This window comes from Chlorocebus sabaeus, chromosome 20 (genome assembly GCF_047675955.1).
Source record: "Chlorocebus sabaeus isolate Y175 chromosome 20, mChlSab1.0.hap1, whole genome shotgun sequence".
Classification (NCBI taxonomy): domain Eukaryota; kingdom Metazoa; phylum Chordata; class Mammalia; order Primates; family Cercopithecidae; genus Chlorocebus; species Chlorocebus sabaeus.
Window position 1 is genome coordinate 22196527 of NC_132923.1, and position 25854 is coordinate 22222380.

A 25854-nucleotide genomic window follows, 5' to 3' on the forward strand; every position below is an offset into this window, starting at 1 on the left:
GAATAATATTTCATTGTATACATATATCATTTGTTCATCATCAGTGAACATTTGCTCTTCTTCTCTGGCAGGAGTAATGCTGCTGTGAGCTTTCATGTACAGGTTCATACAAGTATGAACGTAGTGTACTAAGCTGTTGTTGCATTGCTGGTTATAAAGAAAAGAGGTTTAATTGTGTAACTGTTCTGCAGGTTTTACAGGAAGCATATTTAAGCCCATTTATGGATTATTTTTAACTCTTCTTCTACTTAATTTGGCTAGATTAAGAATTCACATGGACAAAACCTAGCATTAGCATTAGTTTAAGCTGCTGAAATAGCCAAGATAGCTAAGTTTAAGATTCAAATGTAGAGGTGAAGTCTCAGTTTTTTTTTGGCTGATAAGAAAAACTTCCTCAAGGACTGAATTGCACTTTAGTGTGTAGATACGAGATATGGTTTGTTGGTCAAGATAGAGATGTTGTTTTAGACTTGGGAAATGGTATATGCAATGGTTTGAGGGAGTGAAAAGGCACAACTGGGAGTAATAAGATAGAAGTGAGTTGTTACACAAAATAGAATAGATGAGGAATTATTTGTATAGCTATTGATATATACTAAGTCAGATGTATTAATGGTGATATAGTTAGGTAACTAGAAGAAATATATTAAAATGAAGAATTTTAGCTTTACATTTTGTGTATGCAAGAAGGTAATAGGAGATAGTAAATGGAAAACAGGGAATGTTTTGTAGTATTTTTAGTGTTTCACTTATGGTACAGTACATGTATTTCATTAATCAGGTTTAGAACTTTTCTGTTTGTTGGTAAAATGTAGTATTTTTGTGATGATCAGTAGAATAGCAACTAAATATGGAATCCTTTTATTAGGTTCAAGGCCAAGTCTTCAATACAGCATAACACTAGAGCATTTCTGGAAACATAGGTCACTATTAATGTACTTGTATATTTTCTTTAACAAATATCTGAGAACTTACCATGTATTAGACCCTAGGTACTGATTATATAAGGATCAAATGGAAATGGTCCTTGACCTCAAGGAGTTTCTTATATAATAGGGAGATAGTTTTCTTTTGTTCTTTTTTATTGTTGTTGTTTTTTTTTTGGTTGGAGTCTTTCTCTGTTGCTCAGGCTGGAGTGCAGTAGCGCAGTCTTGGCTCATTGCAACCTCCACCTCCTGGGCTCAAGCAATTCTTCTGCCTCAGCCTTCCGAGTAGCTGGGACTACGGGTGTGCACTACCCCGCCCGGCTAGTTTTTTGGATTTTTAGTAGAGAAGGGGTTTCACCATGTTTTTCAGGCCGGTCTCGAACTCCTGACCACAGGTGACCCGCCCACCTTGGCCTCCCAAAGTGCTGGGATTACAGGCCTGAACTGCTGCACCTGACCAGGTGACAGTTTTCTAAACAGGGTCAAAACAGTGAGCTTATTGGTACAAATGGATGTGTATAGATGACAGTGAAAGAGTAGAGGCAGAAGATTCTACATCTGCCTGTGGAAGTCAGAATCGACTTTATATGAGATCATCTTAAATTTGGACTTGAAAGATAAGTAGGCAAGTGTTAGCTAGTCAAGGTTAGTTAGAAGGCAGATATTCCAGATAAGAATTATGTATGCTGAAGCAACAAAGGGCATGAAAGGAGTGTGAGATTCAAAGCAGTTAGGTATACTGTAGATGATAATTTCAAGTCTGAGGTCAGATTTTGTGATTTTTCTTTTTTATGCTGACTTTGTAACTGTTTTATTTTAAGCTGTCTTAAACCTGGGTGCAGTGGCTCTGACTGTAGTCCCAGCACTTTGAGGAGGCCAAGACAGGAAGAGCACTTAAGGCCAGGAGTTCGAGACTAGCCTGGGCAACATAGCAAGACCCAGTTTCTACAAAAAAAATTAAAAATGAGCCGGGCATCTTGGCATGGACCTGTAGTCCTAGCTGCTTGGGAAGCTGAGACAGGAGGATCCCTTTAGCCCAGGGGTTCAAGGTTGCAGTGAGGTGTGATCGTGCCACTGCACTCCAGCCTGGGCAACAGAGTGAGACCCTGTCTCAAAAAAAAAAAAAAAAAAAAAAAAAAAATAGACTCTACCTCATGGATATGTTGGTAAGATTAAGTTTGGTGCCTGACGTGTAAGTATTCAATAAATGTTAGTTGTTACGATTATGTTTCTCTTCCTTTTCTTTTTCACCAACCCTCATTATTAAAAAGTAAGCTTTGGGAGGAAGGACCCCTATTATGCTTTTGTATTATGCTTAATAGGAAAATTATAACCATTCATCCAAGTGTGTTGAGTACTTTGTATTTGTCTTGAGGAACAGTGGGGATGAGAGGGACCTGCTGTCATAGAGTTTACAGGCCAGGAGAATGCAGACATTTACAGATTTTTTAAAACCCTACCTATAATAAATTGTATAGCATTACTCAAAGGGGAAATTATAAGGCATCAACCTAAGGTGAGTATATACCAGGAGAACCCAAGAAAACCTAGAGAGTTGTTAAAGCCTCTTTGAAACCTGGAAGCTGGGTAAGAGTTAGTAGGGAGATGTCAGCAGTAAATTTTATTAGGAAAAAGAGCAGAATTTCAAATCCCACAAGGTCTGAAGGAACTGGGCACTTTTGAAGAATAGAAAAAAGTCCAGTGAAGAACAGGAAAGAGAGAAGGGCCTAGTTCTATAGAGGAAAATGGAAACTAGATCAGGTGGGGCCTTTGTTAAACTGCATGAAAGATTTTGGATTTTATCCTAAACTCAATAAGAAACCATTTTTGAAGGGTTTTGGTGGGGTAGGAGTAGTGTACATGACCTATCAGATTTGCCTACTTTTTAAAGGCCTTCATGAGCCATGTAAAACCACTGTAGCTTTTAAAAAAGAAAAAGGAAAAAAAGAAAAATAGCTGTCTATCCCGTTCTTTCATCTGACTAAATCCCAGCACTATAGCCAATTGGTGTACATCCTTTCAGATTTTTCCCTAGGAATATACAAACATGAATTTTAAAACACGTGTGTGTGTGTGTTTTAATATATTTTGGTTTATTTTGTTTTGTTTTGAGACAGGGTCTCACTCTTTTGCTGAGGCTGGAGTGCAGTGGTGCTCAAGGGATCCTTCTGTCTCAGTCTCCCCAGTAACTGGGACTACGGGCACACACTACCATGCCTGGCTAATTTTTAAATTTTTCTTTTGTAGAGATGGGGTCTTGCTACTAATAGTTGACTGGGCTGGTTTTGAACTCCTAGTCTCAAGTGATCCTCTTACCTTGGCATCCCAAAGTGTTGTGATTACAGATATGAGCCAACAGGCCCATCGTGTAATTTTTTTTAAGTAACAGAAAATGCGATTACACCACATGTACACACCTAGTGCTATAAATACTGTGTTGCAAGTTTTACATTTGTTTTTATTTTTGCTTTTGGACTTTTTCTTTTCTTTTCTTTTGTTTTTGAGATGGAGTTTCACTCTTATTACCCAGGCTGATGTGCAATGGCACAATCTCGGTTCACCTCAACCTCTTGCCTCCTAGGTTCAAATGATTCTCCTACCTCAGCCTCCTGAGTAGCTGGGATTACAGGTGCGCACCACCATGCACAGCTAATTTTGTATTTTTAGTAGAGACGGGGTTTCTTCATGTTGGTCAGGCTGGTCTCAAACTCCCAACCTCAGGTGATCCGCTCACCTCGGCCTCCTAAAGTGCTGGGATTACAGGTGTGAGCCACCGTGCCCAGCTGCTTTTGGACTGTTTCACGTCAGTTCTTAGAGCTTTCTTGTGTTTTAATCCATATAGTATTCCATTTCATTGGATGTTTGTTTAGCCCTCTCTTGGTGAACTTTTGGTTTATCTCTCATATGTTACTATTAAAAACAAAGCTGCATTTGTGAAAAGATGTTAACGTCATTAGTCATTAGGAAAATGCAAGTTAAAATCATGGTGAGATGTACCATGACACGCTTATTAGGATGGCTAAAATTAAATAGACTTAACATTAACCATAGCAAGTATTGGTGAGAATGTGGAGGAACTAGAACCTTCAAACACTGTTGGGATTGTAAAATGGTACAATCACTTTGAAAAAAGTTCAATTTCTTTAAAAGTTAAACATGTATCTGTCATAATGATTCAGCCCTTCTGCTTTTATTTGCCAGAAGAAAACAGGAAATATAGCTCTACAGAGATTTGTACTCACATGTTTATAGCAGCTTTATTTGTAATAAGACAAAAACTGGAAACAACCCAAATGTCCACCTGCAGATAAATGGATAAACAAATTATGTGTTCATGTAATAGAATATTAACCAACAGTGAAAAGGAATGACCTTGATCCAACAGCAAGGATAAATCTCAGTTATACTGAGTGAAAAAAATAGATGAAAAAAGCATACAGTATATAATTCAAATTATATAAAACTCTAGAAAAAAAAAAAAACTAAAGCCAAAGAAAGCAGATGAGTGGTTGGTTGAGGACAAGTTGTTTGAGAGAGAGATTGAGTACCATGGGGCATGAGGAATCTTGGGGGTAATAGATAAGATCTGTTCACTATGCTTGATTTTTGGTTTCCCAGTTGTATACTATGTGAAAATACATCAGATCCTACACTTTGAATATATTTAGTTTATTGTACGTTATTTATACCTTAATGTCATTTGTAAAAAGCTGCATTGAGGCACAATGAGTGTATAGTTTTAAACACATATTTCTGTAAGCTAAGTTGGTAGAAGTGTAGTTACTGGGCCAAAAGTAATTACACATTTAAACTTCACATAGATATTGACAAATTGCTCTACAAAAAATATTGTGCCAGCTTATATATTTGAAAATGCCCATGTTTACACTGTCTTCCCAAATCATTCTTCCGTCTTTTCCAGTGATGGATTAAAATGACATTATTGTTAATTTTATTTTCATTTCTTTGGTGAAATTGGTTTTCTTATGTTCATTGATTATTTCTTCTGTAAATTGTCTTTTGTGAAATGTCTTTGCTCATTTTCCTGTTGGACTGTGTTTTTACTTTTAAGTCATGGAAATTATATAATACTTATATTTCCATGTACTTATTCAGGGATGCTCAAAAAACATTGCTTTAATGAATAAATGAATTAATGTCTTTCCATTAGACTTTTAACTTTATTGATGGTGACTATCCATGTCTAGTGAAACCCACAGGTGAATGTTTCAGTTTTTATTTATGGTGACTATCTATGTCTAGTGAAACCCACAGGTGAATGTTTCAGTTAGTAGCTACCTGTTGGAGGTTATAATGACATCAGGGATGCCCTTTAATGTACTTCCTGTTTGCCTCTTCCTGACCTGTCCATCCTCTACCCTTAGAGTTATCTTTCTAGCAAGAAATATAAATTGCAGGTGAGGAGTATAAAAAGGAGTGGAAATAGGTAACGGGATTTTCGTGTCTGTTTTGAATCATCTTCCCCCTTCTTTGTTTTTAGGTGGCATGCAGCCCCATTTTCATCTCTGGCCCATATTAGGTACTCCCCCCTCATAAAAAATCTTCCAGTTGACTTGAGTTGCAGCTAGGGATTCACCTGTAGTTACAGCTTTACAAGTGCATCCTTGGCCAACAGCTATGACCACAGGGTAACGCAACTGCTATTGTCCTTTGATTATTCCTCCATCTAACCTACTGCCTACTCTCACCTTCAGCCCTTCATATCTCTGGCATGGGTTTGGTTTTGTTTGTAATTCCAGTACTTTGGGAGGCTAAGGTGTGCCGATTGCTTGAGCTCAGGAGTTGAAGACCAACCTGGGCAATGTAACAAAATCCCATCTCTACAAAAAAACCACAGAAATTAGCCAGGCATGGTGGCACATGCCTGTAGTCCTAGCTATTCAAGGAGGCTGAAATGGAGGGCATGGCTTGAGCCTGGTAGGTGGAGGTTGCAGTGAGTCGAGATGACACCACTGCTCTTCAGCCTGGACAGCAGAGCCAGACCCTGTCTCAAAAATAAGTAAAAGAACACTATGACCATTTCTTTTATGAAATAGGGTAAGATTTAAGGTAATATTCATACTTGAATAATTTTTTTTACTCTTACACATTTTCTCATTTAATCAGAGTTCTGCAATATAGGTGGCATGTTTTAAAGACAGGAAACTGACGTTCAGGTTGAGAACCAGCCCAGAATCATAGTTATGGGTCTTCTGGCTTTATCCTACTGCCTCTAAGTAAGGGAAGGGCTCATATGTACTGTTGACTGTGCCCTTTTTTATGTAGTAAGGGGCCTTATGTGTCAAGCTAAGGGCTTTCTGTGGGCTATAAGAATTTTCTAGAGCTTTAGAGCTGGGTACTAACATAATTACATTTCTATTTAAGTGAATGATTATGGACATTGAAATGGAGGGATACTGGGGACAAGAATACTGATAAATAGGTCCTGCAGCAATTTTGAGAAATGGCAGAAGTGTCAGAGCATGTCAGCTATTTTCATAATAGAACATACAGGATTTGTTTTGCTCTGAGCACGTAGTTGTTTGTTGAATAATACAGTTTTATCCACATAAACGTTATACTGTGTGGGCCCTCAGGGGACCCTAAGGAAGCAATAATAAGGCTCAACTTGATATTGGATAATCTGTTAGTTTATAAATAAACTGAGTATAAGCAGTGACATAAAATTAATAACTTCTCTGCTTTAATCAAAGCAAATTTGTCTTTATCTTCTTTCTCTTCAGTTGGAAGATGCTGGCTCAAGTAGTTTAGATAATCTACTAAGTAGATACATCTCAGGCAGTCACCTACCCCCACAGCCTACAAGCACCATGAATCCCTCCCCAGGACCCTCTGCCCTTTCTCCGGGATCATCAGGTAAAGCAAACAGGGATATTACCTTACTTTTTTAACACCTAAAAAAAACCAGTCTCACTATCTGTCTTAGTCAGAATTCTCCAGAAAAACAGAATAAGTAGGAGGTCTACTTGAAGAGAGAAAGGGAGATTGAGAGAGATTTATTTTGAGGAATTGGCTCATGTGATTGTGGGTGTTGGCAGGGCAGGTCAGGCAGGCTGGAGACCCAGGTAAGAGTATATTGTTACAGTATTGAGACAAAATATCTTCTTTGGGGCATGAGGAGGTAGGGGAGAGAACAGGGCTCCGTCTTCTCTTCTCTCTTAAAAGGGCTTTACCTGATTTTATGAGACCCACTTGCATTATGGAAAATAATCTACTTTTCTCAAAGTCCACTTATTTAAATGTTAATTAATCCCATCTAAAAATGCCTTCACAGTACCATCTATACTGATGTTTGACCATACTGCTGGGTGTCATATCCTAGCCAAGTTGACACAATAACAGATATTTTTTTCTTGATTGTTCTTTGTAATTATTTTTGTTCAAATACTATTGGTACTCTTTTCACTAACTGAAATCATATTAATATATATCTGTAGTCGACACTGTTTGGAACTCCAGATTACTCAGCCCTTAGTATATTCACAGTCTTTTATGGGTTTAATCTTATATTTTACAATACAGAGGGTCAGTTGAAGAGTTCTTTAGTTCCAAGTCAACTTTAAAACACTTTGTAAAATAACGAAACATTGAAAAATTATTTAAAAAATAAGAGCTGAAGAAGGGCAGGTTAATTTTCAAACTGTAATTTTAAAATAAAAAATTTTCTGAGAACTATTAAAATAGCCATGATATGTAGCTCTCTTCCAAAATCTCAGTGGTTTTATTAACCCCATTACTCAGTGATTCAGTTGGGACTCTTGAATACGTGATTGAAGCAACTCCAAACAGGTTAACATTCTAGAAGTGTTATTGAATGTATTTTTCTGATGTAAATTAAATGTTATTTCTTTCTTACTGAAACAGACCACCTACTTCTTTCTAGAGGAAGAACAGTTCACTTGTGAATATGGATTTTCCATGAGATACAACATTAACATATTTTTAAAATCACATAATTTTTAAGGTTTAATAAGAATTATTTCAGGACTTCTGAAAATAATAATGGGAACCTAAGTAGAATATTTTATCAAATAACTTGTTGAGGGATGGCAGATAACGTTTTCTTGGTCTGTTTTATTGACTGGATAGTGGTGCCCTGAGGAGGATTCTGAGGTGATGTCTGGACACAGCTGAGAGAAACTGGTTGATGTCTGCTAATGGTTACACATGTATTCCCGACTTTGTGACTAGATCTGATTTCCAAGAATTTTTTAGCTGGGTTATAATAATCGAGTTCTGTGACCAGTAGGTAGAATTCCAAATATTCTTATATGCATTGATACTCATTTTGACTTACTACTTTTTAGGTTTATCCAATTCTCACACACCTGTGAGACCCCCAAGTACTTCTAGTACTGGCAGTCGAGGCAGGTGAGTATTATGTTATTAATAATTATTTTTTTCCTTTTTGTTAAGAAAAACAGCAAATATATATAATAAAAGTAGAATATTACAATGAACCCCTGTATACTTAACACCCAGCTTTAATAGTGATCAAATAATGGCCAATCTTATTTCTTCTATACTTGTACCAATTCCTTTCTGGTCTGAATTATTTTGAAACAAATCTCAGTCATTTCACTTGTGACTGTTTCAGTATATATCACTTAATGAAAATAACTTTAAAAATTTATAACCACAGAACCATTATCACACCTAAAAAAATTTAACAACTCATTCTTTAATATCAGTAGAGATCCATTAATGTTTAGTGTTCCCAATTTTTGCAACAAATGCCTTTTAAAAAGAACCAGATGATTTCTTTGAATCAGATGCAAATAAGCTCTATACATTTCCATCAGTTTGTTTATGTCACTATCAATTTATTTGTTGTAAAAATGTAGTTTCTCCTATAATGTTTTCCCAATTTCTCCATCTTGTCATTTAAGTACACACTGCCTGCTGTTTTTTGTCTATGTTGGTATTTAGGTCAAGAGGGTTGATCAGATTTAGGTTTGATTTGGGGGAAGGGAGGGCAAGAAGACTTGGTAGTGTAGTGGTAGTATATACTTCGAGCAGGGGCGAATTATGCCTGGTTGGGGTTTTTGTGATAACAACTGTTAATAATCATTGTTTAGCTCTATTATTTTTCTGCTGGTTGAAATATGATACTTTAATTATTGTATCATTATTTATTTAGAATATTTCTGTAAAGAGAAACTTTCGTCATCAACTATTGGGTTATAGGAAAGATAGGATAAATTCTATTTGCCTGCTTTCATGGTAACGAATTCATTTCTAACCCCCTCCAACAGTGACAGTTTTATTGTTATTACCTTTATGGACTGAGATATTTAAACATACTTTATATATTTTAATCCATTATATATGTTATGTATCTACGTATGTATGTATGTATGTATATAGGTATTGAACACTTAACATTATTCCATCTTTGGCCTTCAGAGCTTTCTCAGGCTTGCTCCTCAGTCCTTTTGCTATAATCATAGCAGTCTTTTTTAAACTTCAGTGTTTCCTGTGAAACAGTGTTTCAGGTTCATTTTGTACATTTCTTGCTTCAGACCTGGAATCAGCTACTTTCCCAGGAAGTTCTGGTAATGTTAGCAGGAAAGCAGGAAAATAGTGTTTGAGGATAATATTCTAGTGCTAATAGCACTCATTGCTACTGAATTGCTCATTGTTTCTTAGGCCTTTTCAGTGGACAGAGCTAAGAAATAGGAGTGTGTGTGTGTGTGTGTGCGCGCGTGTGTATGTGTATGTGTGAAGATAGAAGTGCTTCAAACCATAACATGTGTTTTCAGGGTCTTCTGAAAGTTGCTGCATAATTTTAAAGAGTTTGAAGCTAGGCTTTATACCACATTCCTCTTAACCACATTATGAGGTATCCTTATCTTCTACAAAGTTAATTGTCTGTTGTCTTCACTTTAGTAAACATTACTTTTCATATAATTGTTTTTATTTATACCATATGTCAAACGTATCTGATCTTTATTTGTTGTTTCTTATTAGCTGTGGCTCATCAGGAAGAACTGCTGAGAAGACAAGTCTTAGTTTCAAATCTGATCAGGTGAAGGTCAAGCAAGAACCTGGGACTGAAGATGAAATATGTAGCTTTTCAGGAGGTGTAAAACAAGAAAAAACAGAGGATGGCAGGAGGAGTGCTTGCATGGTAAGCTCCCACTGGGGTCTGACAGGGACTTAAGGACATCACTTCATTGATTCTTTCAGCTCTGAGTATATTAAGACTAAGTAGTGGTTCTAGGAACATTTATTTATTTTTGAAATTTCATGCCTGGCACAAACCAGATACATCTTTTTCTAACTCAACTTTTTTGTATGAGAGTCAGCTGTAATTATCAGAAAAGACTTAATAATTGTACTAAGTACTCATTTGAAATTATCTTTGAATTTGTATTTAGTCAGTATTCTTGCCATGATGCTAAATCAGATTGTATCTTGTCCTGAAATTGTTATTTCAGTAGTCACGTTGAATCTCATGCCACAAAAGATCTTTGGCATTCTCCTGGACCTGTGAGCGCAGCATTAAGATTGCTGACACAAAAGAAATCTATTGATCAGAATTTTGTGATAGGAAGATTGTCTTTTGGCTTATGTATTACTAATCATTCTGGAGTTCCTTGAGTGGAACATTTTATATAATTTCTAATATAGAATGAAGGAAGGCTAAGCCCCTCTTGGTTTAAATATTTTGATTTTTGTTTTCTCTTTCTGACCGGGCTTCTTTTTCCTTTTTTATATGGTTGGCACGTAGGAATTCATCTCAAGGTATTAGTATATTTAACACAGTATATATAGATTCAGAGAGCAAGAGATTCAGCCTTGGGTTTGGAGTACTGTTACCTCTTCATCCAGAACTTGGTTTAGAAAGTACCCCCATTAAAAAAATGGGTGCCAAGGGTGGTGAACGATTTCTTTAAGTTGTTGCAACCTTCCTACAATATAGTGGAATGATAGGTGAGCAGAAGAATATTATAGAATGCTTCTAAAATGCTATGCAAAAGATTCTAGGTGTGAAAAGGAGTGTGCCATAATTAGCTCTCTCAAGGAAAATTATAACCCTATGCTGACTTCCCAATCAGTAGCTTAACAGTTTAATTAATTTACTTATTATCTGAGTGAGACATTATTAGAGGGACACACCCCTTAAAATCATATATGTTAGTGTGCCCAAATAATTTTGGGATTATTGTCATTTCTTTATGGCACTGTTGTGATTTATAAAATAAATTTAAGTTATGTCAGTGTATCTATATGCATATTCACATAACTTTTAAATGCACATACTGCATACAATAAAGATTAAATGATTCTTCAAGAATTTGTGCTCGTTTTGTTTTAGTTGAGCAGTCCTGAGAGTAGCTTGACACCACCTCTCTCAACCAACCTGCATCTAGAAAGTGAGTTGGATGCATTGGCAAGCCTGGAAAACCATGTGAAAACTGAACCTGCAGATATGAATGAAAGCTGCAAACAGTCAGGGCTCAGCAGCCTTGTTAATGGAAAGTCCCCAATTCGAAGCCTCATGCACAGGTCGGCAAGGATTGGAGGAGATGGCAACAATAAAGATGATGACCCAAATGAAGACTGGTGTGCTGTCTGCCAAAATGGAGGAGATCTCTTGTGCTGCGAAAAATGTCCAAAGGTCTTTCATCTAACTTGTCATGTTCCAACACTACTTAGCTTTCCAAGGTACCAGTGAAATAATTGATTTTTGGTGTTTATTTTCATAAGCTAAAAATAAATAACAGAAGATTATTCAGGGCAGATGGCCTTCTAACCAGTGCGTAGTATTTCTATAAAACAGGGAGCCTGTTATTCTTTTGGTATTAGTTTCCAGAGAAACTAACAATAAACTATCTAAGATCTAAGTGGTACATTAATGTTAAAGAGTAGATTTCATCTCCTGGCCTTTAGTTTATATTCGATATAAGGAAAATAGATAAAATTCTAAATTAAGAGGGGGCTAAGGTTACAAAGCCTGTAGTCTGGTTATAATTCTGTAGTAAGCTTGGGCAATTCACTAATTATCAGGGATCAGTTTTTGCATCTACAAGTGGTAGGTTTTGGTTTAGAAGAGCTGTAGTTCTTCCCTTCCATTTAATACTTTATGTTCATGCAATCTTTCATCTCTGATTTCAGAGACCATAAAATAGTAGAGTCATACTTGTTTTTTTCAATCTTCTCCTTTCTCTCTTGTCCCCCAGTTTCTTTTTAGTGGAAGTAAATCAGTATTCTTGGGGTAAACCCAGCTTTTTTCTTGTTATAAATTAAAAAAAAAAAGATATATCTTCTCAAATTCCTGAGAAGCAGTAACTTTAATTGAATAATAGTACCCTGTTTGAAAGAGTCAGCCTTTTGGATTAGAAAACTAGTAGATATTTAAACAGTGCCAGAATATTTTTTCTGAAGAATTGTAATTTCTTACCTAAGTCTTTGGAGATACAGTTATTTGCTAGAGATGTAATAAGGGCCTTCTTTTTCCTTACTCTTATTTAGAAAAGAAAAGCATTGGCACTTTGATCTTGAAATTAAGAGTTTTCTTTGGGTAGTAATATTTACTGGAATGTCAGAATTTTGCCACTGAATACTTTCTTTCAATGGCAAATACTTTGAAAGGATTGTAAAATGTTGGCGCAAATTAGCCAGGCGTGGTAGCTCACACCTGTAATCCTGCACTTTGTGAGGCTGAGGCAGGCGGAGCACTTGAGGTCAGGAGTTTGAGAACAGCCTGGCCAACATGGCAAAACCCCATCTCTGCTAAAAATACAAAAAATAAAAAACTTAGCCAGGCATGGTGTCACACACCTTGTAGTCCCAGTTACTCGGAGGGCTGAGCCAGGAGGATTGCTTGAACCTGGGAAGCAGATGTTGCCGTGAGCCGAGATTGCACCACTGCACTCTAGCCTTGGTGACAGAGCAAGACTCCGTCTCTGAAAAAGAAAAACAAACAAATAGATTGGTTAGTACATATCCCTAGATTGAGGATCTATGTATATACCTTTCTATATATCACCATATATCTATTTATATAGAGAGAGGGAGTGAATATAAATAAATCATTTTAGAAGTCATAGTTTGATAAGAAATCCTGATAAAAACAAAGTATATACGTGGTAGGGTTAAAATATAGGAGGTGGCCAGGCATAGTGGCTCATACCTGTAATCCCAGCACTTTGGGAGGCCAAGGCAGGTCAATCACTTGAGGCCAGGAGTTTGAGACCATCCTGGCCACCATGGTGAAATCCCATCTCTACTAAAAATACAAAAATTGGCCAGGCATGGTGGCGGGTGCCTGTAATCTCAGCACTTTGGGAGGCCGAGGTAGGCAGATCACCTGAGGTCAGGAGTTGCCTGGTCAACATGGTGAAACCCCATCTCTACTAATAACACAAAAATTAGCTGGGCATGTTGGCAGGCATCTATAATCCCAGCTACTCAGGAGGCTGAGTCATGAAAATCGCTTGAACCCGGGAGGCAGAGGTTGGAGTGAGCCAGGATCATGCCACTGTACTCCAGCCTGGAGGACAGAGTGAAACTGTGTCTCAAAGAAAATACAAAAATTAGTCGGTCATGATGGTGCGTGCCTGTAATCCCAGCTACTAGGGAGGCTGAGGTACAAGAATCGCTTTAACCCGAGAGGCAGAGGTTGCAGTGAACCAAGATTGTGCCACTGCACTCCAGCCTGGGTGAGGGGGAGATTCTGTCTCTGAAAAAAAAAGGAGGTATATATACATGTGCTTGTGCCTGTAGGTATGTGTGTGTGTGTTCTAGGTTTTGACCATGAAAAAACAACTGATTTACTTTTGGCATTTTAATACATGCCAAAACGGTACAAGATACCTGAGAAACTCTGTAACCTGTGCTCTTCTTACTCATAAATACTGAGTCTACATAATGGTGATACTGGGACCTGGGAGAGTTGGTCTTAGGCCTTATGCTGCAAGTACTGCTCATCACTACTTAGAGACCCCCTTTTAATGCAGAGATGCCATTTTTATAATGCATTCCAGAAAGTAATCAATTGATGCGTGACTAGGAAAGTTTAGAGGAGTTTTTAATCACATGACTTCACCTGATGAGATTTCACAACTATAAAACCTCCCTTTTTCCAAAAAATTATTAAGAAAATAAACCAGGCCCCTGTCTAGGGAAGTAGCTTCTCTAGAGCAGGCTTTTTTAATAATTACGTGGACTAATTACCTATTTCCCTGTCTAGTGGGGACTGGATATGCACATTTTGTAGAGATATTGGAAAGCCAGAAGTTGAATACGATTGTGATAATTTGCAACATAGTAAGAAGGGGAAAACTGCACAGGGGTTAAGCCCCGTGGACCAAAGGGTAAGTATCAAATAAGTTGGTTTGTCACTGGGATTCAGTAGTGGTCTGCCTATATATACATCTTTTTTTTTTTTTTTTCCTGTGTAGCATACACAAAACCTGGTAACATTTAATTTTTAATCCTGATGGTATATTGATGATCTCTGAAATCTTTTTTTCTCTAACCCTGAACTACAGACCCTTCTATCCGGATTCCTCAAACTTAAGATGTCCCAACTAAAATCTTAATTTCTAATCCTCTCCTTCCAAACACAAAACCAAGCAAATAACAACATAAAAAAGTGTATTCCTCCCCCAGTATTCCCCTTAATTGAATGATACCACCATTCATTTCTGTTGCTCGGGTTAGAAACCTATTAAAGATGAAATAATAACAACTATAATACCATTTTCTCACCTTTTCCCACCATTACCACTCTAGACAGACATCGTAATTTCTCATCTGGACTATTGTAATTATCTCTTAACTGCTCTCCTCGCTTCTGCTCTTGACCTTTATAGTCTGTTTTCTGTATTAAACAGCGTTCTTTTAAAAAGTAAACAAGTCTATCATTTCCTTGCTTAAAATTCTGTGATAGCTTCTCATCATATTAAAAATGGAAACTCTTTCCTTACTTTACTCAGAATTTTACCAATCTGGCGTGTAGTCTGATTTCCAAAGACAGAATCTTTTGCATTGTCATGCGGTCATTAGAGTTAAGTTTGGCTCTACTCTGGTGTATATAGTTGCAAAAACCCTCATCCACTATCTGTGAAGACAAGATACGTGTTTAGGGTATACAAACTTGTATGACTTGTATTAAAAGAAGTTTAGATAAATAGAAGACTGTGAATGTAAAATGCATCTCAGTTTACTCATGATTGGGTAAAAACACGTTTCTGGAGTTAGATTGAGAAGGCCATTTTTATTTTGAACCTGACTGGAGTCATTTAAAGAAAGGGGATAATAACTTTCAACATTTATCTTGCCTAAGGAATTACCATGAGGAGCAACAGTGAGGATTTATTTACTTATTTATTACCAAGTAATTTATAAATTTTTGCACAAAGTGTTAGATGTTGCTTTTGTGACTCCCTTCCGTAAATTACCTTAGTTATCTTCCATTCTTATTTAAAGTAGAACCAAAGATAGTCTGAAAACAAAATGAGAAGCACAGGAGTTTTCTTTGGGTGTTCATGTTTACTTGAGTATCTAATAAACAGGGGGCTTGTGTTCAGTTTGTTGTAATCAGACTTTGTTGTGATATAGTTCTCATTCTCGAGAATGTTTTATTAGGAGAAAAATGTTTCATGTGCTTTCCTTTCCTTGTTTGGGCCAGAAATGTGAACGTCTTCTGCTTTACCTCTATTGCCATGAATTAAGTATTGAATTCCAGGAGCCTGTTCCTGCTTCGGTGAGTTGCCTACCTTAGTAGCTCAGTGGGGGAAGTCTCATAATACTTAAGGGTATGGGCTCTGGCGGTTGGGCGCAGTGGCTCACGCCTGTAATCCCAGCACTTTGGGAGGCTGAGGCGGGTGGATCACGAGGTCAGGAAATCGAGAGCACCATGAAACCCCGTCTCTACTAAAAATACAAAAAAATTAGCCGGGCACGGTGGCAGGCGCCTGTAGTCCCAGCTGCTTGGGAGACTGAGGCAGGAGAATGGCGTGAACCCCGGAGGTGGAGCTTGCAGTGAGTCAGATCACACTACTGCACTCCAGCCTGGGTGACAGAGGGAGACTCTGCCTCAAAAAAAAAAAAAAAAAAAAAAAAGAGTATGGGCTCTGGCCTTATACTAAGCTTGTATTACACCTCAGCTTTCTGGAATAAGCTCCTCAACCTCTCTAAGACTCAAGTTTTCTTTTCTGACACCATTTCTTACCTCATTGGGTTGTTCTGAGGATTATATAAGATAACCTATGTAAAGTGTTTAGCATAGTCTATAGTCATTGACTTTTGCAAGGGATAAAGGCTCTAAAATGCTACAATAAATGAAGATTAGAGGTGTTTGGTGCCTAATAAATGGGATAAGAATATTCTACACACATTGTATTACTAGCCATCAGTTGTTGAATAGTACATTATTACATACCAGGCCTGTTAGAGAGTATTAAATTGGTAGTTGACTTGTTTACTGAGTAGCTTGAGAAATGAATTTTAAATCACAAAAGGCGTAGACGGAAGATGTTTTGTACAAGCAGTAATCATCTGTTTCTGGAAAATTTGTCTTCAAGTGCAGGGATTTTAAAGTAGAAAATGACTTTCAAATGTTTTCTTTTTATGAGCCATTAAAATAGCTTCTCGGCCAGGCATGGTGGCTCATGCCTATAATCCCATCATTTTGGGAGGCCTGGCAGGCAGATCACTTGAGGTCAGGAGTTCAAGACCAGCCTGGCCAACATGTTGAAACCCCCTCTCTACTAAAAATACAAAAATGAGGCGGGTGTGGTAGCGCACGCCTGTAATCCCAACTGCTAGGGAGGCTGAGGCAGGATAATTGCCCGAACCTAGGGGAGGGAGGTTGCAGTGAGCCAGCATGGTGCCACTGCACTCCAGCCTGGGCGACAGAGCAAGACTCCATCTCAGAAATCAATTAATCAATCAATAAAATAGCTTCTCTAACTTTACTTTTATCCCAAGGGTAGAAATTTTTGGCCAGGGTTGGGGCCAGAATTCCCTGGCATGAACACTAAATGGTTAATAAAGTTAGTACATTTTTCTTACATGCTAATAGTCTTGCTTCCTCGGGTACTAAGTCAAGATTTCGTGATGTAAATTATATTCTCTGTGATGTCTTCCAAAAGACATCATATTCTAATTGTAACATTAATATATTTTATAAATTTTTTTTCTTTAAAAAAAAAGAGAAACTCTTGAGGAGTCATAAAATTCTGATAAGTCAAATGTTGCCTCAAGGCTACTGGTTGGTTACCCTTGCTAATTGCTTTCTTTCCAAATCTTACTATTAAAAGTAGGACTTTGGGGGCTTGGACTAACCATGAAGATTGGCACATATTCTGCATAAGATTTGGTTTTCATGAAGATGTAAAGTACATACGTCTATATCAAAATTTGCAAGCAGCTGGCTCTATAATTTTTTTTCCCCTAAAATTAGTATGCTATGCATTTTCAAATTAAACAGTTTGGCATTTTTGGAGAATTCTTATTTGCCATTATTTGCTTATTTTAGATACCAAACTACTATAAAATTATAAAGAAACCAATGGATTTATCCACCGTGAAAAAGAAGCTTCAGAAAAAACATTCCCAACACTACCAAATCCCAGATGACTTTGTGGCTGATGTCCGTTTGATCTTCAAGAACTGTGAAAGGTTTAATGAAGTATGTTAACTTCCAACCTATAGAGTCTTGATTTGTTAGTTTTTGTTTGTTTCCTTGTTTTATTTTTTCTGCTGAAAGACTTTAATTTTATTAAAATTGTTTTTTCTGCTACAGTCCTGCTAAACATCTGATTGTATTAACAGCTACAGTGAAGAAAATTTATTGTGTATAATTTGGAGTATATACTTAAATATAATACATTAAGAATATTACCTTTTCTAAATGAGTTGAGGATTGGCATAAGTATGGAAAGTACTGTCCGTAGTTAAGTATGTTTCGTGGGATATGATTATAAACAGCTTACATTTTGGCTACAATTAGGAAAGTATCTGTACCCTTGTCCTTGCATTTTATTATTGACAACATAAATGTAGAACCTTAATCTCTGGTGACCTATCTTGAATAGTGGCCCAGAGTATATGATACTGAGTTTTCTTATTTCAGCAGTGTGACTTTCATTAATTTTGGTTATTATTTTTGGTTTTTGGAGTTTTTTTTGTTTTGTTGGGTTTTTTTTTGAGGGTAAGGTTGAATTAGCCATACCTTGAGAAGAAATGTGATATATACCTGTTTGAGGAAAATTGTTTTTATTATCTTAGGGATAAAATCAGTTCTGCTATTATTATGGAAGATTTTCATGATAGGAGAAGAAAGTGGAATTTAATGAGAATCCACAAAATCTTTTAAAAGATTAATACTAAAGTCTTTTTGTTGCTGATGTAATTTGGGTGCCATATGATTATTACTAAAATAAATCACATTGAATCCTGTAACGTATTCCCGTAACTACCTCTGGAAGCATCCAGATGGCATTTTAAAATTAAAAACAAAACAAAATCCTCATAAGGTGAAAATTCTAAGTCACCTTTATAGCAGTATGGCACAGAGTATATTAGTAAAATCTCATTAATTTGAAGTTAAATTTAGAAACTAGTCCCAAATTTTGTCTTATTTTTCAGTGTAGTTAAATTATTTTCAAATAGATATGCTTTCATGAACTATAGTTGATAAGACCCATGTTACCTGCCTCAGTAATAGTTAAATAGTTTATGATTAACATATTGCTATACAGATATAATTTTTATTAAGTGGTTTATTGAAAGTGTCAGTTTTTAAAAGCAATGTTTCTTATATAATTTGCTTCACAAATACTTTTCTCTTGAATAGATTGATGTGTTCAGACCAATTCCTATTCAGATTGACCTTGATAATTCAAAATAAGACAATTACTGAGGTTTCACAGTAGCTTTAGTAACAGGGCTTTGTAAAGAAAATGGTTCCATGTTCTGTAGAATTTTAGAAAAGCACTTTATCTGGTTATAGCAATTTGTTCTCCCTAGTATGGCTGACTTTTCGTCGCCAATCCTATACAGTCTCATAACTTTAGAAAGGATTATAATTTCCCTTTTTTTTTTTTGACTCTGGTATCCTTTTTAGATGATGAAAGTTGTTCAAGTTTATGCAGACACACAAGAGATTAATTTGAAGGTAAGCTTTTCAGACCATGCAAACTTGGTGAAGGAATATGCATTACCAATAGGTGAATATTCCTATCTTTTGCTTGCAGGCTGATTCAGAAGTAGCTCAGGCAGGGAAAGCAGTTGCATTGTACTTTGAAGATAAACTCACAGAGATCTACTCAGACAGGACCTTCGCACCTTTGCCAGAGTTTGAGCAGGAAGAGGATGATGGTGAGGTAACTGAGGACTCTGATGAAGACTTTATACAGCCCCGCAGAAAACGCCTAAAGTCAGATGAGAGACCAGTACATATAAAGTAAAATGACATGGATTTGAATCAATTGTTAAAAAACAAAAAAAAACAAAAAAACAAAAAACCCAGAAAACTTTTAAGTGTTGCTGGAATATCCTGCCTACAGTGGGCACCTCCTTGAAGAAGCTGATAGCTTTTACACAGTATTAGATTGAAATAATGGACAGAAACACATTCTTGTCAAGAAAGGGGGAGAGAACTCTGTTTGCAACTTTAAAAGCAAAAAGCAAAAGTGAAATGATGTGAGGATTTCTGTTCTGAGGGTGATTCTCTGATTGTTAGAAATGGCAAATGTTGATGATTGTGTGCTATTGATTGGTGCAGGATACTTGGTGTACGAGTAAATACTTGAGGCTCGTGTCACTTGATAAATTTTCTTTTTGGACTAGGTCGCACAGTTATTAAAACAACTTTTAACCCTCCCTCTTCACACACATACATATCAGGTTGTTTTCTAGTTGAAAACCCAAGTAGCTCAGATTCTACTTTAATGTCAGTGCAGATTTGCATTGAATCATGCCATTATATTTTTTCTCATTTTTATGCTGTTGGGTCTTAGTTTTTAAATTGATATAAAGAACTCAGCAGTGGTTTTATTTTCTACTCATACTTAGGGTTTAGGAAACACGACCACTAGTTATCATTTAATCAACTTCAATGGTCTACTGAAATAAAAATGGTAACTTTTCATTAGTGGATTATTTAGAGTTATAGTAGTCATTTCCAGAAAACACTTAAAATTGTACTTCCCAATCAGATCATGTGATCATACAGTTATTCCCATGAAAGGCAGAATGTTTGTTTCAAAATTAATCTAGTTTTCTGTACGTTTAAATTTGATTGAGAAGGTGACAACTGGCTCTTTTCCAGTCTTCCTTCATGTCAGTTTTCTGATAGACCACTATTGGCAAACAGTATCTGTCAACTACCAAATGTGTAAAATTTTCTGTATTTCACTTTGTCTTATTTGTAAATAGTGAACTAAAACTTTTGGCAGATCAGCAACATTTGCTGAGCCTGTTTTTTAAGCTAATGTGTATTCTTACTAATGTTCCTATCAAGAATGGATTTGTAATATATTCTGTCTATTTCTAATGTTCACATTCATATTTTGAGGTTCTATCTTATTTTAATAGAGAACAGACTTCTCAAAAAATCTTCAGAAGCAGCTTATTATTGAGATATCGAAATATTGAAATAAACCCGGTGGGGTTAGATTACTCATCTGTCCACCAAGTGGGACATTTGCATGGACTGGGGGCTTAAAGGACTTAGAAGAGACCTGTAAGTAAATCCTGAAAATGAGCCAATCCCCACTTGAATGGTTACTGGAGTAAACCCACCTTTACCACCCCAGTTACAGCACCCGAGGCAGATAAATCAACTTGGCTCTGGTTCATTTTTCTTTTCTTCATTTGTGATGCTCAGATTCAAAATGTGTGTTCTACAATGTTACAGGCTTCTCTTTTGTTTGATTAAAGATTTTAGTCCTACTTTTGTATGGACACATTAGAATATACAGAGACCAAAATAGAAGAATTTGCCATTAGATATTTTTCAGAAATCAGCAGTTTTGTGGCAAATCATTTATTTGCCTTTTTAAAAATTCAGTTTAAGCAGTTCAGAGAGTAGACTACTCAGAAAATTATTTCACATAATTGTCTAAGAGGTCAATATTTTTTAGTGCATATTGAATCAAATAAAGTGCTCTAAAGAAATTATTATACAAATTCCTTTGGGTTGTTTTCTTTTCTTAACAAGGGGTGGGGGTAAATAGGAATATGATTTAGGCTTCCTGGTTGTGTATTTAAAGAGTATTGATTTTATTATTGCTATTGATTTACTTTATTCCTGGCTTCCTCTTCACTTTCAATTTTTTAAAAATAAGCCTTTGAAAATATACCAAATTGTTTAAACATTTTACCCAAATTTTAAATTCCTAAGAAAAGTTTTTTAATAAGAGGGAGAAAATTATTTAAAAATACTTATGCCTATGCCTTTTTCCCTCTTTCTTCACAACATCCATGATTTCAGTTTATAAGTAGACACATATCTAAGGGCACATTTTTGGAAAGTGAGGAATAGCAGCAGTATAACTTCCTTCTGTCAGGCCTTTGAGTTTTAATATTTTGTATTGCTCTTCAAATGGATCCTTTTAAAAAATTGTAGATAATGAGTCATAAATAGATTCTGCTAACGGAGGGGAGAAACACATTTTAAGTAAATATTTTTCAGTATTTGGGGCCTTAAAAAATAACTGTGTTCCCTTAAAATTACATGTTAGAGTTTTTAGGTTTTTTTGGTTTAAGGTTGGTTAAATCAGTTTAAAAGCCACTTTTTTGTCAACATTTAATAGCCTCCATTTCTGTTAAGATAATTTATACTGCTGAGGAATTACTATTAATAGCTATCAACATGCCACCATTAAGGTATTCACTTTAGATTTTTTTATTAAAGCTTTTTTCTTGCACACTGATCATTGTGTCTCTAAGCTGATTTTTTCAGCTCATTTATACCTATGGTTAAAAAGTATAAAAACTTAAATTGATATTTAGATATATGTTTTCCTATTAATTTATGTTTTAAAAAGACAAAATTGAATATCTGTCAGTCCCTGAAGGCAGTTTGTTTTTATACTGTCACATTTGTATTTGTTGTTTAAATGGAAGTATTTTAGAAGATTTGGAGAAAAGTCCACATAATAATGTTTTCTTAAAAGCTTTTAAAGTTTTTGCTGTACTTCAGTTTACTTCTCTCATCAGAAAACTAAGAACAAAGTGTTGCACGGTCTGTTCTGCTGACCTAAATTTGTGTTTTCAGCACTTGGCTCAGCCGATTCACTTGAGTGAAGGAATTGCTTTATAAGGCAAAGCATGTGAAAGTTCTAAAGTATGGTTAGATTGCAGGTCATGCTCTATATGGAAACATCAAACCATTACTACAGAGAAATGATAAGGCATTGGATCCACTATTGAAATTATTATTTTTGGATCAACAAGTTGGTACTTTCTGACTTCTGTATCTTAACATAAGGGAATTTTAGGTAATGCTAAGTCAATTGTCTCATTTCTTGTGATAACAAGTTTTGGAATTTTTAGTTAATTGAAAGAAATAATGCTTTTAAGTAGAAGTAAAAGGTTTATAAGTGTGCAAATTGTAGATTTATCAATTACCTCAGCAGGTATCCTGCCATGTAATTATTAGTGATTAGTGTTAATAAGCTAATAGATTCAGGTCTTCCAACTATGCCCTTGGATTGTGGCCTACCATATGTTATTAAATGGTCTCTTACTATCCAAAATGGGAGTAGATGCTGTGGCCCCCTCTCCCTTGGCTTTTACGTCCCACACCCACCCCCATTCATGTACAACATGTGAAATACAAAAATCTCATTTCTTGTCAAAGCACTGCTCATTTGCATACTCAGCATCGGATCAGTGAGTAGTTTTATAAAAAATCCACGCACCCAACTCCATTAGTTAAAACAGATTCTTAATTCATACCGTGAATTCTTAATTTCTGTACCATCTATGTTAATGATCTGCTGAAGGTGATTCAAGATTTTCAAGGTGTAATACAGTTTGATCATGTACCAGACCTGGATATTTAATTTTTTTTTCTCACAGTTTATCTCCTCCTTGATAAAGCAATAACACTGCTTTAAGTCTGTTGCCTAATAGCATGTCAGAATCCTCTCCTGGATGGTGATTTTATAGGAAAGTTTGTATGCATATCACCCAGTCTATCTTTTAAAAATTAAGAAATTTAAATGTATGCTGGAAGTAATGACAATATATTGTGGCATTTTATTTTAAAAATTGGGGAAAGTTGCATATTTTTTTAAAAGTAAGTGTTTGAGTAAAAAAATTGAAGGTACTTTTTTAAGGAAAAAAATTTATATGCCACAGTTTACATAGACATTTCAGATTCAACACGTACTCTTGAATATAATGGTTTCTTTTACTTGGTCAAAATGCATGTATAGCATTTCTTTCATCTTAGTTCCTTGTGTTTGCCTATGTGGTCGTTTATATATTTTTTATTGTATCGGAGAAACAAAACTATCTTCAAAAATAAGTTAATTTGGATATATTTGTCATATCAAACTACACAATGTACAAAGTTAAGTTTAGCCCTTTTCTAGAAAGTGATCTTTAAAATTGAAAATGCTCTTCTTTTAAATTAACCAAATTTATATGTGTGGGAAGGCACCAAAATGATTTTGTAAGTGCCACTGCAATATTCCCTTTCAAGTGTGGCCTAAATTTCAATCTTAAGGATGGAATGCATGTTCTGCTCCTGGTTCTGAAAAATGTAGGCATCTACTACGTTTTAAAACACAGTGAAACATATACATAAGCCTATAAAAAAGATTTGTGCAATTTGAAAGCCTGTTAATTTTTTATGTAAACATACCTACACACGAAAGGGTTAAATTCACAGCCTTACTAGTTCCTTGCTTCCAGTATTTAAATTGGTCTCCTCCCCTCATTATTATTACTACTACTACTACTATTATTTTTGCACATAGTTAACTGCCCTTCAATATGATTCTTAAAAAGTGCTGTTTCTGTGGTATTGTATTCTCTAAATAATCATATTTAATTTTTTAAAACAAGGTTGCAGTTTCTAATTGTTTTGTTCCTGTATTTTTGCTGGTGTGTAATAAAAGCAAGTTTTTTCTTTTCATGGTTATTTAATACATTAGCTGCCTGTAAATAATTCTTGTTATAATGCTCTGGAATGTGTTGTAGAAGTTGTATTAGATTAGTTTTAAACCCTTGTTTGAAAGCCACATTGTTTTGGTTATTTCTATTAAATTAGAAAATTGAAAAAGTTTTCAAATGAATTTCTTTTTTTTTCTTCTGTGAGTTGAAACTTAATCATAATTTTAAATCATTTAAAAAATTTACACTGTGTGCCAGGCACCAAAATACAGTAGTGAACAAGATATAGTCGTTGCCTTCACAGACTTTAGACTCTATGTTAGAGTAATCAATGTTATGATAGGGATTAACAATATAATTGTAATGCATAGGAAAGGATCTAACCCAAACTTTGTTGCCAGGAAAGCAATTTCTTTCACTCATAAAAGGACAGTGGACAAGTCTAAGAGAGAGTGAAAAGAGAATACATTATGTAGAAGACTGAGTGAGAGAGAACATGTATGTATTCCAGGAACTGAAAAGTTAATTAACTTAAAGTTAATCTGAAACAGTGTAAGTTGGTGTGGTAAAAACTAAACTCAAGAATTGAGCAGAGCCCTCTTCGAGCAGAGAGTCTTGTAAGGTATATTAAAGGGTTTGGGAATTATGCTGAGGCCAACAAGGAGTCCTTGAAGAATTTTAAGCAAAGTGGGGACTGGAGTGTTGAAATAATCAAATTTGCCTTTTTGAAAGATCATTGTAGCAGTGAAGAATGAGTTCTGCAGAATATTAGAGGTAGAGACCCAATTTTGTGCTTTTATGAGTGAACCAGGGGAGTGAGTTCAGTTTGGGATGTATTGAGTGTGAGGTACTAATGGAAAATTAAGGTGCGGGTCTCTGTGGTTCTGGTGCTTGTGAGAGACCCTTGGGCTAGAGAGCCTGTGAGATCCATCAGTTAGGTATCATAATTGTTTTTGTTCATCACTGAATATGTCTAGCACATGGTGGCCATTTATAAACATCTAAGTTTAGCTACTATTGTACACTTACAGTATAAGAATATGATATTGTCTAGGAAATTTATAGAATGGGAAGAGCAGGATAGTTACAACAGCAGAGGAAACAGTATTTAAGAACTAGGAAAACAAAACACAAAGGATTCCTATGGATTAGTCATATAGGTAGGAGGAAAGCCAGGAGAGTGATAATAGAAGATGAGAAAGAGGTTTCAAGATGGGGTGTGGGGGTGTTGCTGATGTCAAGTGTTGAAGTAAACAAAGTGGCCATTGAATTTTGCAATATAGAAGTTATAGATGACCTTGATAAAAGCTGTTCCAGTTTGAGCAGCAACAGTTGTACAGTGGGTTAGGTGAATGAGACATGGAATGAGTACAGACTATTTTTTCAAGAAATGGTTTTTTAAAAGATTATACAGAGTTTAAGGCCTTGAATAACCAAGTAAAACATCAGAATGGAAATTCATAATTGTTACCCTTCTAGATGCATTTTATATAGTGGAAAAAATATAAGTTCTGCCATTGTTCAGATTTGGGGTTGAACCCTTGTGTTACCAATATGACTTCTCTGAGTTTTACTTTGGCTTATTTGTGAAATGAGGATAGTCATATCCAGCTCATGAAATTAATATGGAGATGAATTGAGATCATTTATAGCACAAGGTTGACATACAGGTTCTCAACAGATACTGTTTCTTTTTTCCTATCTTCTGTTGCCATGAAAGGATAGGTTCAAAATGTAATTTCTACCTTTTTACTGACTTTATAAGAAAAGGCTTTCATACTGGAACTCAAGTCGAATTTCAAGTCTGTCCTCAGCCCTTAAG

General features: G+C 35.8%; 1 protein-coding gene across 4 annotated transcripts in view; it reads left to right on the top strand.

Annotated features, from left to right (window-relative positions):
* Positions 1-24204, top strand: part of TRIM33 (tripartite motif containing 33) — a 120883-nt gene extending 96679 nt beyond the window's left edge. For 2 of the 4 annotated variants that reach the window (XM_007977485.3, XM_007977482.3), the window contains 9 exons: positions 6671-6803; positions 8255-8318; positions 9918-10077; positions 11269-11618; positions 14146-14269; positions 15589-15663; positions 17440-17592; positions 19030-19080; positions 19160-24204. In XM_007977485.3, the coding sequence (XP_007975676.1) occupies positions 6671-6803; positions 8255-8318; positions 9918-10077; positions 11269-11618; positions 14146-14269; positions 15589-15663; positions 17440-17592; positions 19030-19080; positions 19160-19372 (1323 nt within the window). In that variant the 3' untranslated portion in view covers positions 19373-24204. The remainder of the gene's footprint in view (positions 1-6670; positions 6804-8254; positions 8319-9917; positions 10078-11268; positions 11619-14145; positions 14270-15588; positions 15664-17439; positions 17593-19029; positions 19081-19159) is intronic. The other 2 variants (XM_007977486.3, XM_007977483.3) reach the window with 1 other exon arrangement.
* The last annotated feature ends 1650 nt before the right edge of the window (positions 24205-25854 follow it).